A 12,907-nucleotide genomic window follows, 5' to 3' on the forward strand; every position below is an offset into this window, starting at 1 on the left:
AGTTAGCGTAATGGCTATGTCGCTGGACTCCCACGTAGTCGACTGCGGTTCGTGTCCCGGACCCGGTGGCTTAAAACTCACACCGGGCACGTGTGCGTGTGTGCCCGAGATCCCAAGAGAACAGAGGAGAAGGGATTGCAGCGTGGCCATCCCCCACTGGGGGGTGATTTCTCTCTTTCTGTCTCTCTGTCTCTCTCTGTCTGGCTGGCAAGCGCACGCGCCCTATAGCAAAAACCTCTCGAAAAAAAAAAAAAAAAGAATTAATATCAATCACCTACTGGGAGATGTGTGAACGCACGTCTGCGAAGCAGCCACGGGGCAGGCGTGGCGTGTGGGGCGGTGCAACTCACAGAGCCGCCCACCGGAGGGCCCGCCCAGCCCAGGGCCTCCCGAGCACCCGGGGCCGACTGGAGCTGGGCAGGCTGGTGCCGGGAATCCGGTGGGGATCTCCCGCTGTCACTCGCTGGAAGGGACACGCGAACTTTTAGAACTGGCACGAGGGCCAGCCAGTGGGGCGGGAGTCAAGGCAGCTGGGTCTGGCCATTCCCCATGGGAGTCACACTCGCTCGCACTGCCCCTCCATGGTAAGCACACGCCATCTGGCAATTTTTCTTAAAGAAGCGTCTTTGAAAGCGCACAGTTAGTACCGTACACAGTGACCAGAGACGAATGCTTCCGCCTGACACTGGGAACCAGGCAAGGGCGGTCGGTTTCACGTCAGGTGGGAGCCCCCGACCCGCACAGTAAGACGAGAATGAACGAAAGGCGTACGTGTCGGGAGGGGAGCGAGAAATGGCTCTATCTTCGTTTGACAGAACCATTTTTATATAAACGACTCAGAGTAGGAAGTGAGTACAGCCAGGTCACAAGTAGAAGGCCAGTACCCTGGAATTCACCTTCCTTTTAAGGTGCCACTCTCAGCAGCACCGAAACCACGAGAGAACAGACACTAGTGGATGGTTCCTCGCTCTACAGAGCTTGCCCAGAGAGATCAGACTAAGAGCACATTGTTTGAAAGCTTTGATCTGTACATTCAATACAACCTTAAATCCCCACTAAGCTTTTCATAGCAAACGGATCCTCAAACTTATATGGAGAAGTGAAAGACCCTAGAATAGCCACAGAGCACATGCACATATATCTGCGTACATGCACATGCATGTACAAATATCCGTGTACACACATACACGCACAAATATGTGTGCACGCACATACATGTACAAACACCTATGTACACACATACATGCACAAATATCTGTGTACACACACATGCATATACAAATATCTATATACACACATACAGGCATAAATCTCTGTGTACATGCACATGCATGTACAAATATCTGTGCACATACATGCATACATAAATTTCTGTGTACACGCACATGTATGTACAGATATCTGTATGCACGTATGCATGCACACATCTCTGCACATGCATGCACATGCAAATATCTGTATATGCACATGCATGCACAAATCTCTGTTTACACACACATGCATGTACAAATATCTGTGTACCCACATATGCATGTACAAATCTCTGTGTACACACACACGCACAAATCTCTGGTAGAGCAGAGCTGTGCGACCCCAGGATGTGAGATTTTCTGTCAAGTGCAGCCAATCGCATCCAGGGACTGCAGGGGCCTGACCGCACTGCACAGGGAGCCCTGGCCCAGCCAGAGCCCTCCGGGGCACGGGCATGTGGGGCATGGCATGACTACACTCTGAGCTGGATGGTGGCATCGAGACCCTGAGGGCTGCTGCATCTGTCTCTCTCTCTCCCTCTTCACGTCTCTGTCACAAAATAAATAAATGAGAAGAAGCTACAAGAGGCCAGAATGGCCTCGACCCAGTCACTGCTGCTCAGCCAGGTGTGGTAGAGCAGTGGGAAGGGGCTGTCAGTGTTCTGGGAGTTAGATGCTAGCATGCCAGAGAAAAGCACATTTCATTCTTACTTTTCATCATACATGTGTCCAGAATCCAGCTATTAGGGAGTAGGAAAGACAAGGCATGTATGTGTATGTGTGCACAGATATTTGTGCTTGTGTGTGCATTGTACATCTATATACATGCGTGTGGGTGCATGTGTACACAGATATTCATGCATGTATGTGTAGAGAGATATTTGCTCATGCATGCGTATGTACGGGTATTCAGGCATGCATGTGTGTACACAGATATCTGTGTGTATATGTGAGTGTACACAGATATGTGTGCATGTGTGTGAGTGTATATTCATGCATGTATGTGTACACAGATAGTAATGCATGCATGTGCATGTGTATACAGATATTCATGCATGAATGTATGCACACAAATATTTGTACATGCATGTGTGCATACAGATATTTGTGCATGTACACCAATATTTGCACTTGTGTGTGCATGTGTAGATATTCGTGTATGTGTGTGCACTGGTATTTGTACGTGTGTGCATGTATATAGATATGTGTTCATGCCTATGTGTATGCAGATATTCATGTGTGTATGCTCATGCATGTATGAGTATAGATATTATGCATGTATGTGTGAGTATCCACATGTGTGTACAGATGCTAATGTGTGTAGATATGTATGTATCTGCATGTTCACGTGTGAGTTCACGTATGCAGATATTCATGCACATGTGTACGTGTGTATATTCACATGTGCGAATATGCAGATACTAATGCAGATACTAATGTATATGTGTTCGTGTATACTCCTGTGTGTATACATGTGCATATTCGTGCCTGCATGTGTGCACACATGTGTGCGTGTTTTCACATAGGTGTGTGCGCATGCATGCATGTCTGTGTAGCTGTTCACATGTGTGTATGTGTACGTGTAGATACAGATAGGTACAGATACCCCTTCTCACCTTCTATTTGCAAAGCTAGCATGCCCAGCTGTGAAGGTCACACCCAACTGTAGGCTGCCATGCCCCAGATATTCATGCATGAATGTATGCACACAAATATTTGTACATGCATGTGTGCATACAGATATTTGTGCATGTACACCAATATTTGCACTTGTGTGTGCATGTGTAGATATTCGTGTATGTGTGTGCACTGGTATTTGTACGTGTGTGCATGTATATAGATATGTGTTCATGCCTATGTGTATGCAGATATTCATGTGTGTATGCTCATGCATGTATATGAGTATAGATATTATGCATGTATGTGTGAGTATCCACATGTGTGTACAGATGCTAATGTGTGTAGATATGTATGTATCTGCATGTTCACGTGTGAGTTCACGTATGCAGATATTCATGCACATGTGTACGTGTGTATATTCACATGTGCGAATATGCAGATACTAATGCAGATACTAATGTATATGTGTTCGTGTATACTCCTGTGTGTATACATGTGCATATTCGTGCCTGCATGTGTGCACACATGTGTGCGTGTTTTCACATAGGTGTGTGCGCATGCATGCATGTCTGTGTAGCTGTTCACATGTGTGTATGTGTACGTGTAGATACAGATAGGTACAGATACCCCTTCTCACCTTCTATTTGCAAAGCTAGCATGCCCAGCTGTGAAGGTCACACCCAACTGTAGGCTGCCATGCCCACAAGTGGCCAGGAGGAGCTCCCGATGGCTCTGCCCTGCATGGCCCCGCCCCGGGTCCTGACGTAGCATCTGTCCTGAGTGTGCGACAGAGTAGCCTGGGGCAGGGGTCCCAGTCTGCCTGGGACTGAGAAGGTTCCTGAGGTGTCAGAACCAGGGAGGCCTGGGTCAACTGCATCAGCTGCCCTCCTCGTCCACCTCTCCCAGTGTCCAGCTCTGGAAGGCAGCAGCCCTGCCCATGCCCAGACTTCCCTCACAGAAACGGGCCAGAGCTGGGGCGGTCAGACTTCAAGAATGGGTCTGAATCAAGGTGCAGGGGCTCCTCTGGCGACCGTGGGTGTTGGAGGGGGAGGCTTCGAGGACTCAACTGCAGCCACTTGAGGGTGGGTGTGCACGAGGCGGCACCAGAGCTCCCGTCTGCACAAGCAGGTGCCCAGAGGGAGGAAGAGGCCTGACAGACAGCTCCCGGCTCCAGGCCGAGCCTGCTGTCCTCGGCTTCTAGGAGACAGCCTGGAAGAACTCTGTGTCGGGCCACCTAGCCAGGTTGCAGGAGTCAGTGAGCTGACACCTTCCGCCCTACACGGATGCTCCAGCAGGTGTGCCCACACATGGCGCTGGGAGGGGCAGTCCGTCTGCCCCTGGGCTTGGTCCCGGCTGTCTGGCCGACACTGTGTTACTGTGACGATCTGGCTACCCTTCAGATCAGCTGACCCTAAGCTCTGGTAGTAGGGACTGGTCTCACCCAGTTGAGAGCCCTAAGAGCAGAAGCAGGTGACCCCGAGAAGACTGTTCCTAGAAATGCTGCACCGGCATCCAGACCGCCAGCCTACCCTATAGATTTCAGGCTGGCAGCCCCAGTGTCACAGGAACCAGTTCCTTGACATAATCACAGGACACATACACGACCCTCGCACGGGCCCTGTCTCTCCGGAGAACCTGGACTGACACGTGCGAATACTGCCTGATCATGATGGGATCGGATCGGGGCTTCTGAGCAGGACGGAACTGCAACGCTGTGGCATAAAGACCAGGCACAGGCCTCGCCGGTGGGAGCGGAGAGGACAGCCATTCTGACGGGGCCGGGTCACAAGCGTCCTGCGGGGAGATGGCTTCTCTTTACGGGAGCCCGTGTCCTTGGCTCACCCAGGGGGCCTGGGACACGGAGCCGCAGGGATCCCACCGAACCCAAACTAGAGCAGCCCAGCGGGGAGTGACAGACCAACCCTGTAGCCCATGCTGACCCCCACGCCCTGGCGGCAGGGAGGCAAAGGCCCCGCGGGGCGGGTGCACGCACACACGTGGGCTCCGCGCTGTCCTGCTGTGCCAGACACTGATGCAGGCTCACGTTCGCCAAGCCGTCCTCCCCCTGCTCCCTCCAACCTGGGCTGAAGGAGCCCCCATCCATACCCATGGCAGCCTGGCCCTCTCGGGACAAGGACAATCCCAGCTCTCTCTCCCACCATGTGTCCTGTGCTGGGACGAGGGCCCATGGCACCCCAGCTCCACCTCAGCACTGCAGCAGACCAGCTGCCCCAAAGTGCCCGGCACCCTCGCAGCCAGCTCGGTTCCCTGACCTGGATGGGGCTGAGGCACCTGCACCTCCTGTGTGAAGAGAGGGCCGCCCACAGCCAGGGCCGGCCCAGACACCCTGACTGCAGCCACCAGAAGAGACCTCAGCCACATGACAGGTCAGCAGTGAATGACCCCTGAGGCCTAAAGTGGTGTCACTCTGAGAGGAGACGTGGGGCTTAAGGTGATGGGCTTCCACATGGGCAGCCACGGTTCGAGTCCTGGTCCTGGCTGCTTGCTTTCTCACGTTCCCTCTCTCCTTGTCTCTCTTCTCTCTCTGGTGAGCTTACATGCCCTGTAGCAAATTAAATAATAATAATAATAATATTAATAATAGTTCACTGTGAAAACTAAAATATTAAAGGAGAGGTGTCAAAATGGACCCAAGGAATTTAGACCCCACAGGCTAAAGCACAACTTGCTCCCAACAGGAACCCAAAGACGCTTCCTGGGTAGCAGCCCCGGGAAGGCAGAGAGGCTGCTTCCTCGGGAGCAGCTGAGCAGCTCCGCAGCCTGCCAGTCGTCCTGGCCAGAGGCCTGGGCTCAGGTTCTAGGCAGACAGAAAACTACCACAGGGAGGGCGAGCGGGTGGGGAGGCAGGGAGGTGGGTGCGAGCAGCCCTGGGATGAGAGGAGGAGCCCGTACCTGTCCCTGCAGCCCCCAGAACAGCCCTGGAGGGAGGGAGAGGAGAGGGCTGCAGCAAAGCCCAAATTCCCAGCCGGGCCCCAGGCACAGCCTCCAGGCTGAAGTTTACCCCACCAGTCCAGGTGTAGAAACCCTCACCCTCCGTGTCGGCATCAGGAGGCTGGGCGGGAAGCCACGTGGGCACCAGCGCCCCTGGGGCGGCGTCAGTGCCCGTGTGCACGGCACACTCGCATGCCTTCCCACGGCCCGGAGCTCCCCGCTGCCATGTGATCACCAGAGAGAGACAGAGGGAGAGTGAGAAATCGCCCCGGGGATGGGCCGCCCTGCTTCACCCCTTCTTCTCCATTCTCTCCTCAGGTTCCGGGCCTGCACATGCTCCAGGTCTGGGACTGGAACCTCACATTCGGCCATGTGGTCTCCAGCACCTTAACCTCCACACCACCTGCTGGCCCTCGTGTTCATTTTTAAACTGAAGTTGGTATCTTTCACTAAGAAGATTTTAAAATTCAGTCATGTTTAGGAACCAGCAGGTGGAGTAATGGTTATGTTGCTGGACTCCCATGCAGCTGACTGTGGTTCGAGTCCCAGATCCAGCGGCTTAAACCTCATGCCAGGTGCATGTGCATATGTGCCCAAGACCCCGAGACGAGAATGGAGGAGAAGGGATTGCAGCATGGCCATCCCCCAGGGAGGAGATTCCTTGCCTTCTGTCTCTTTGTCTCTCCAGTGAGAGCTTGTGCCCTATAGCAAAAATCTCTCCCTCCCCCCAAACATTAGTAATGTTTGAATTAATGTCCCTCGTTTTCCTTGTGTGGCAAGGAAGCCTTCTCGGACTGGTGGCTTTCATGTCCCCTTTCGGTGCTTTCATGACCGTTTTTCTTTCTTGGCTGGAATTCCTTCAGGAACCTTCACCATGGGAGAACGGCGGGAGGAGAGGGCCTGCGTGGTGGAGGAAGAACGGGCCCCACCTGCCACGCATCTCACACTCCTAGCATCAGGCTGCGTCTCAGAACCCATGATGCACAGCGGTTGTTGTAAGGCGCTCACAGCCCTCAGGACCTCGGGACGTGTCCCCCGGTGGCAGGGTGAGCGACTGAAGCACTGGCAGGAGTCGTGTGGGTCCTGTCAAGTGTGCGGCTGCCCCAGACCGCTCCTCCTGGCTCCAGACCCCAGGCCTTCTCGGGGACCTGCAGGCTCCCCTGCCCAAGCCCTCTGCAGACTCGGGTCCGGCCCCTCCTTTGGTGACACAGAACGCTGTGGTCACCGTGAGGACGCGTGGGCTAACTTCCCTTCCTGCCACACGTGAGTGCACACCCGAACACACCCAGAGCCACCTCTGGGCCTCCGTGGCACCCAACTCCTCTCACGACCTGTGAGCCGGTCGGGGCAGCCCCTGCAGCTGCTGGTGCTGAAGGGGAGCCAGGACTGACAGGGCTCCCTCCTCAGAGCCACACGCTGTGGGGGGATCGGGAGCAGGCAGCAGGCAGGAGGTGCCCAAGTTGCAGCCACTGCCCTGAGGTGGACACTCCAGACCAGCCAGCCCATTCCAGGGGCGGAGACTGATCACTGCCCAGTACCGCCCACCCCCCTCCCTGCTGCCTTGCTGAGCCAGGGCAGCAGAGCCAGGAGCCGGGGCTGTCGCCGAGCACAGCCTGGGCACAGCCACCATGTGGCCACACCAACTCCCCGGGCCAGGGGCGCAGCAGAAAGGTCTGGCCCTCCACTCCCCAGACCACAGTGAGCCCCACGTGGCTCAGAGACCCCGCCTCGGTTCCACTGCCTTTCCCAGGAGGGGCCCACGCCCAGCCACACTGTCACACCAGGGCAGTCCTCGGCATAGGCTCTGCCCACAGCTGTCATGGGGCCCAGTGAGTCCCTGCAGACCGCCCCCACCCCTCTGTAAGCCACAGCAGAGCAGCAGAGCAGGAAGGCTTGCAGCTCCCAAGGACCACGGAGAGCTGCGACTAGATTTCTGGGCTTCTTTGGCAAGAGTAGAAGTGGGGCCGGGGCCCAAGCAGTGCTGGGGTTCCACTGCCTGTTCCTCTACCACACGGTGGCTCCTCCTCCCGCTTCTCCCGTGATGAAGACTCACTACAGATTACTAAAGACCAAGACAAGAAAGCCCAAACAAAATATGATCCTGAAGTAATGAAAGAACATTTGAGAGGGGCCAGCCCTGTTGCCTAGTGGTTAGGGGAACCAGATCCCACATGAACAACCACAGCTCAAACCTCAGCCCCTGTAGCCTGAAACCCACGCCAGGCACGTGTGCATGCACGCCCCGAATCCTGACAGGATGGACAGCTGGGGAGGGGGGCGCATCCTCTCCTGCCAGGGCTGGGAAGGCTGGCCGCCCAGAGGCCACCTCCTTGCTGCTCAGCACATGGTTCCTGAAAATGACATGCGCTGCCGAGAGAGCTCCTGAGTGTCCACATGTGGACTGAGGTGGCACTGCTGTGGGCAGTGGGCTCTGGGGGACTCAGGAGGAGCCCCTGCTGCGCCATCCACCGCTCCCTGAGCCCAGGAAGGGGGCCAGAGCAAGGGCCACAGACGGCCAGTCAGCTGTCAGGCCACGACCCGCTCGCGCGTCCCGCTGGAGAGGCAGGAAAAGGTGAAGGAGTGGGGGACCAGTGAAGGCGGGGGGACCCGCCCCGCCCCGCCAGTGGCGCCACTCAAGGCGACAGCAGAGGGGCGGGGGTGGCCTCGCGGGGGGCTCCTAGTCTCAGTGCCCATCACAGACCCTTGGCACGGTCCTAGGTGCTTGAGGGGCCACGTGCCCTGCTCAGCGGGGCAGAGGGAGACAGGGACGGACGACAGCCCTGCTGCGACGGGTCCTGAGGCACAGAGATGAGCAACCACTGACCGCCGAGCCGCCGGGCTGGGCTGCACCGCCAGCCCACGGGCAGAGTGCGAAGGGAGCTGCTTCTCACCTCCAGCAGCTTAACCCCTGACAGACAGGAAGAGTGCTTGAGTCCGCCTGCCAACATCGGTTTCAGAATAGCATTACTGAAGAGTTTCCTAAAACAAAATGGCACCGGGCGGGGGGGTGCCCGGCACTGCCCGGCAGTTAAGTCCCATGCCATGGGCAGGATCCCGCGCGGCTGCCTGCCCAAGGGCCGGCCTGGCAGCATGAAGAACACGCCGGGTGTGCATGTGTGCGTGTGCACGTATGCGTGTGCGTACACGCCATCCGGATGAGCATGAGCAGGATGATGGGACTGTGGCTCCACACTGTCTGGGACACACGTGTCTCCCTCCAACCTGGACCTAAGCCGCCTTCCACGTTCTGGGCAGAACTGGAATGCCGAAAAGAAAGGGGGTGACACGGGGGATGGGAGGGGACAGGGGCACCGGCACCCCACAGAAAGAGCAGAGCTGTGGCTGTGAGGGAAGGACAGGAGAGCTGCTGACAGACAGGCCACCTCCTCCGGGGGGACAGTGCTCTGGGCCTGGACCGGCTGGGGCACGCTCGGCACTGAGGTGCTGGCCACAGCCCTCTCTTGGGTGCTTTACCACCCCGGTAAGATGCACTTCCAGGCCTGGCCAGCGTGTTGTCATGTGGTGCTGCCACCTGGAGCGGAGTCTCTGCAGCCCCAGGGACCACCCTCTGGGGAGGCTGTGCAGGGCGAGGGTGAGGGCAGGGCAGGAGCCCCAGCAGCGAATTGGGGTGAAGGTGCCGGAGGGGCAGGGGCCGGGCTGGAGCTCCGGGGCTGCTCAGTGGACTCCACATCTGAGACCGACTGGAGAGAGGCTCAGCCCCGTGAGGGTTGGGGACAGTGGTCCAGGGAGGGGCATGATGGCTGGGAATTCATCGGAGAGGGGCGGGTGCTGGCTCTTTGTGGAGAAGGGGCCACGAGGCAGGGGTGGACAAAAGGTTGCAGGACACGAGCTGGCTGGGGGCACTGGACGGCCCAAAGCACGGGACTCCCTTGGGTGGGGCGAGGGACCTTCACACCCGAGGGGCGGCATGGTGGCCGGCGGCCCCAGGAGGTGGGGAAGGCAGGTGCCCGGCTGGGGGCTGCTATCTGAGCTGCCACGGGCATGGGGGTGCTGCCCAGCTGGACACGGAGGGCACTGACGGGGGCTACTCCCTGGCCAGGCCAGGGCTGTGCCTCAGGGGTGGTGGGAGCACAGCCCTGATGGCTGCAGCTCCCCTGGCCTCAGCGATGGCGGGAATGTGGGCAGGCTGAGGGCATGTGGGATGTGGGACTCGGCAGAGTGGGTGGGGCAGAGCGGCCATCGCCCGGCACGAACCTCACGCCCTGCGAGGAAGCCCTGGTGAAAGCCCAGGGGGCAGGGCTGAGGAGAAAGTGGACAGCTACAAGCACAGCCCGAGTGGAGCCCGCACCCCAGCACGGCGCGGCCACTGCACACGCAGACACTCACGGCTGGGCGCTGCACAGGTAGCCGAGGGCACACGCTGCCAGTGTCCTCCCGGGTCTCCACAACATGCCTCCCGGCGTGAACTTGGTCAGACACGTGGAGACCGAGCAGGGTCTGCACCGCAGTGAACCCCTCAAGAGCCTCGCCCTGCTGCCTGGCCTCCCACCTTCCCCAGCCTCGAGGCTTCCGCCCCAGCCAGGCCCTGGTCGTTGGTCCCTGGCCCGGTCAGAAGATCTTGGGCTGTGAAGGGAGGCCGGCCTGGTCGCTGGTGTGCCCCCTCACCGGGCACAGCCTGAGGGCTTTGAGTTCTCAGGGACGAGCACATAGTGTCCTGCCTGCCCTGTGCGGCCACCAGAGTGTCACATGAACCCTAGGGACAGCACAGTCAGGCCTACTAGGAACCAGAAACATTCCCAGACGGAGAGGGTGGGAGGAAGGCCTTCGAGGACGGCAGGACAGGGACAAGAGGCAGGGGAGGCAGGTGTCATCCCGCTGACCAGAACTAATCAAAGTCACGCTCGGCCCCCGGGGTCCCCGCACACCAGGCCGAACAGGCGTCTGTCACGAGGGCACGAAGACCATGCCGCGCCCTGTCCCCACCCGCGGTGCCTCGCACCGACCTTGCCCCCCGCACCTGCCGTCTCAGGGCCCAAGCTCTGCCATTCCCCGACGTTGGCACCGAGCACCGTGGACAGGGTGGTGCGTGATGACTCGTGGACAGAGATCGCCCGCTCACCCCGAGCCCAGAGTCCAGAGGGAGCAAGTGAGGAGACGCCATCACCGGACCCAGTCAGTCATGGGCGTGCGCCCCTCCACGCAGCGCAGCTGGGCGACCCCGAGGGCCTCGGCGTCATCTGGGACAGGCCCTGTCTCCTGTGGTGATCCGGAGGAACCTGGATCCTGAGGTCCACGGACCCCGTGGGCTGCCACGACAGCTCCAGGATCCAAGGTGTGGACAGACGCTGTAGCCTGGACCCTCCCCGAAAGCACACTGCCGTCCCAGGCGGCCACACTGCCAGGCAGGACGAAGCAGGAACTGGGGTGGGGACGGACTCTGACCGGGGACGCGCATGAGTCCCCCTTCCGGTTCTTTATGAATCAGAAAACTACTGCCCAGGAACGAGTCCCCAGCAGAAGCTCCGGGGAGCTGGGTGTATAATCTGCACAGAGCTGCTGCCGCCAGTGAGTGGCAGGTCCCAGACGGACACGCAGTGACGCCTTTAGGCGTCTGTTATCCTCCCCAAAGAGCCACGCACGGGCTCAGGCTGGTGGGCCGGAAAGCGGCTCATAGCTCTCACCACCAGTGACACAGCGGCCAGAGCAGCAGGCCCAAAGGCCCCCTTTGTCACTAGCCACAGCCCTGTCCTCACCTGCCCGAGTCCTGCTGTGTCCTATTCAAAGCAGGGCTGACACTGCTGGCTCCAGGAGAGACCTGACAAGGCATGCAGCTTCCAGGCCTCGGGGAGAGCCCGGCCAGCAGGTGAGGTGTCAGGCAGCCGCAGAGGAGCACCCGCCTCCCCTGCCGGGAGTCCCCAGATGCCAGAGGCAGCGTGGCCCTGGGGAGTGTGTCAGGAAGGCCGATGAGGCAAACATGCTGGGCGGCGAGTGTGGCCTGGCCGCGTGAGCCAGGTCCCCGAGGGAGCCCCACCCCCTGGCCTGACTGTCCTAGACTGAGGCTCTACGTCCACGTCCCTCTGGTGAACCACACGGAGGCAGGAGGAGGGCCGTGGTGTTTGAACACGCGATGGTGAGGGCCTGGCGGTCAGGGGCATGCGCTTTCCAGACCGGCCTCCCCAGCAGCACCGTGTGTCCTGGGCCACAGCCGCCTCAGCTGCCCACATCCAGCCAGGGTCTGAACACCCACCCCCTCCACTGAGCACCAGTGCCTGGCTGGGCCGGCACACAGCTGTGCGTGGCCCCCTGCTGGGCAGCCACCACGGGGGTCATCCCAGCACCTCTCTGGATGTCCAGTGGGCTCCAGGTCCAAAGCAGAGCACCCTCCCGATGAGGACATGAGGGGGTGGCTCGCCCCTGTGGCCCAGCCAAGAACACCCGCATGTGAGGGACAGAGAGATGGCCAGGACCAGCGTTAAGGGCAGGAACAGCCGTGCTCACCATGCACTGGCCAGCCGTCTGAGCACACTCCGAGGTCACAGGGGTGTTCCCCCCCAGCGACGGGACAAGCGAGTCCCCAGTGACCCCCGCCAGGCCCCAGGGCCCCGCACTCCTGGCCCTGAGACAGCAGCCCCACCACGCGAGTGCTCGCCCGAGTCCACCAGCCTCCTGGGCTCCAGCACATACCTCGCCGGGCCTTCGGGGGCCTGCAGGGCTCCTGGGCCGTGGCCTCCCCAGCCTCCCGCTCCCACCAGCGCCGCAGCTGCTCCGCCCGCATCCTGTAGAAGAGGGTGTGCCTCTGCTCCTCGCTGAGCTCGGCCAGGAGCACGGGGTCCACGGACATGTCCTGCAGGATCCGCTGAAGCATGGTGCCGGCCTCCCGGGGCCACGCCCTGCCCTGTGCAGCCCTGCCGTCCACCTGAGCCTGGGCCCGCAGCAAACTCCGAGCAGGGCGGCTGAGAAGCCACGCGGCAGGAACCAGAGACAGCCAGGCCCCTGTGGGGGGTGGCCACCAGGTGCGGCCCAGGCCTGGGCTGGAGCTTCCACCTCCTAGCAGCGCTGTGCCGGCCTCGGCCGTGGGGTGGGGGCCTGGGACGGTGGGGAGGCCAAGCCGCAGCCTCGCAGGC

General features: G+C 59.4%; 1 protein-coding gene across 1 annotated transcript in view; it reads right to left on the reverse strand.

Moving 5' to 3' along the window:
* SH2D4B (SH2 domain containing 4B) overlaps nucleotides 1–12,651 on the reverse strand; it is a 37,736-nt gene extending 25,085 nt beyond the window's left edge. Inside the window, exon 1 of the mRNA XM_006163727.2 lies at nucleotides 12,468–12,651. Within this exon, the coding sequence (XP_006163789.1) occupies nucleotides 12,468–12,648 (181 nt within the window). The 5' untranslated portion in view covers nucleotides 12,649–12,651. The remainder of the gene's footprint in view (nucleotides 1–12,467) is intronic.
* Nucleotides 12,652–12,907: the final 256 nt, after the last annotated feature.

Source organism: Tupaia chinensis, unplaced genomic scaffold, assembly GCF_000334495.1.
Source record: "Tupaia chinensis unplaced genomic scaffold, TupChi_1.0 Scaffold142854_1, whole genome shotgun sequence".
In the NCBI taxonomy this organism is placed as follows: domain Eukaryota; kingdom Metazoa; phylum Chordata; class Mammalia; order Scandentia; family Tupaiidae; genus Tupaia; species Tupaia belangeri.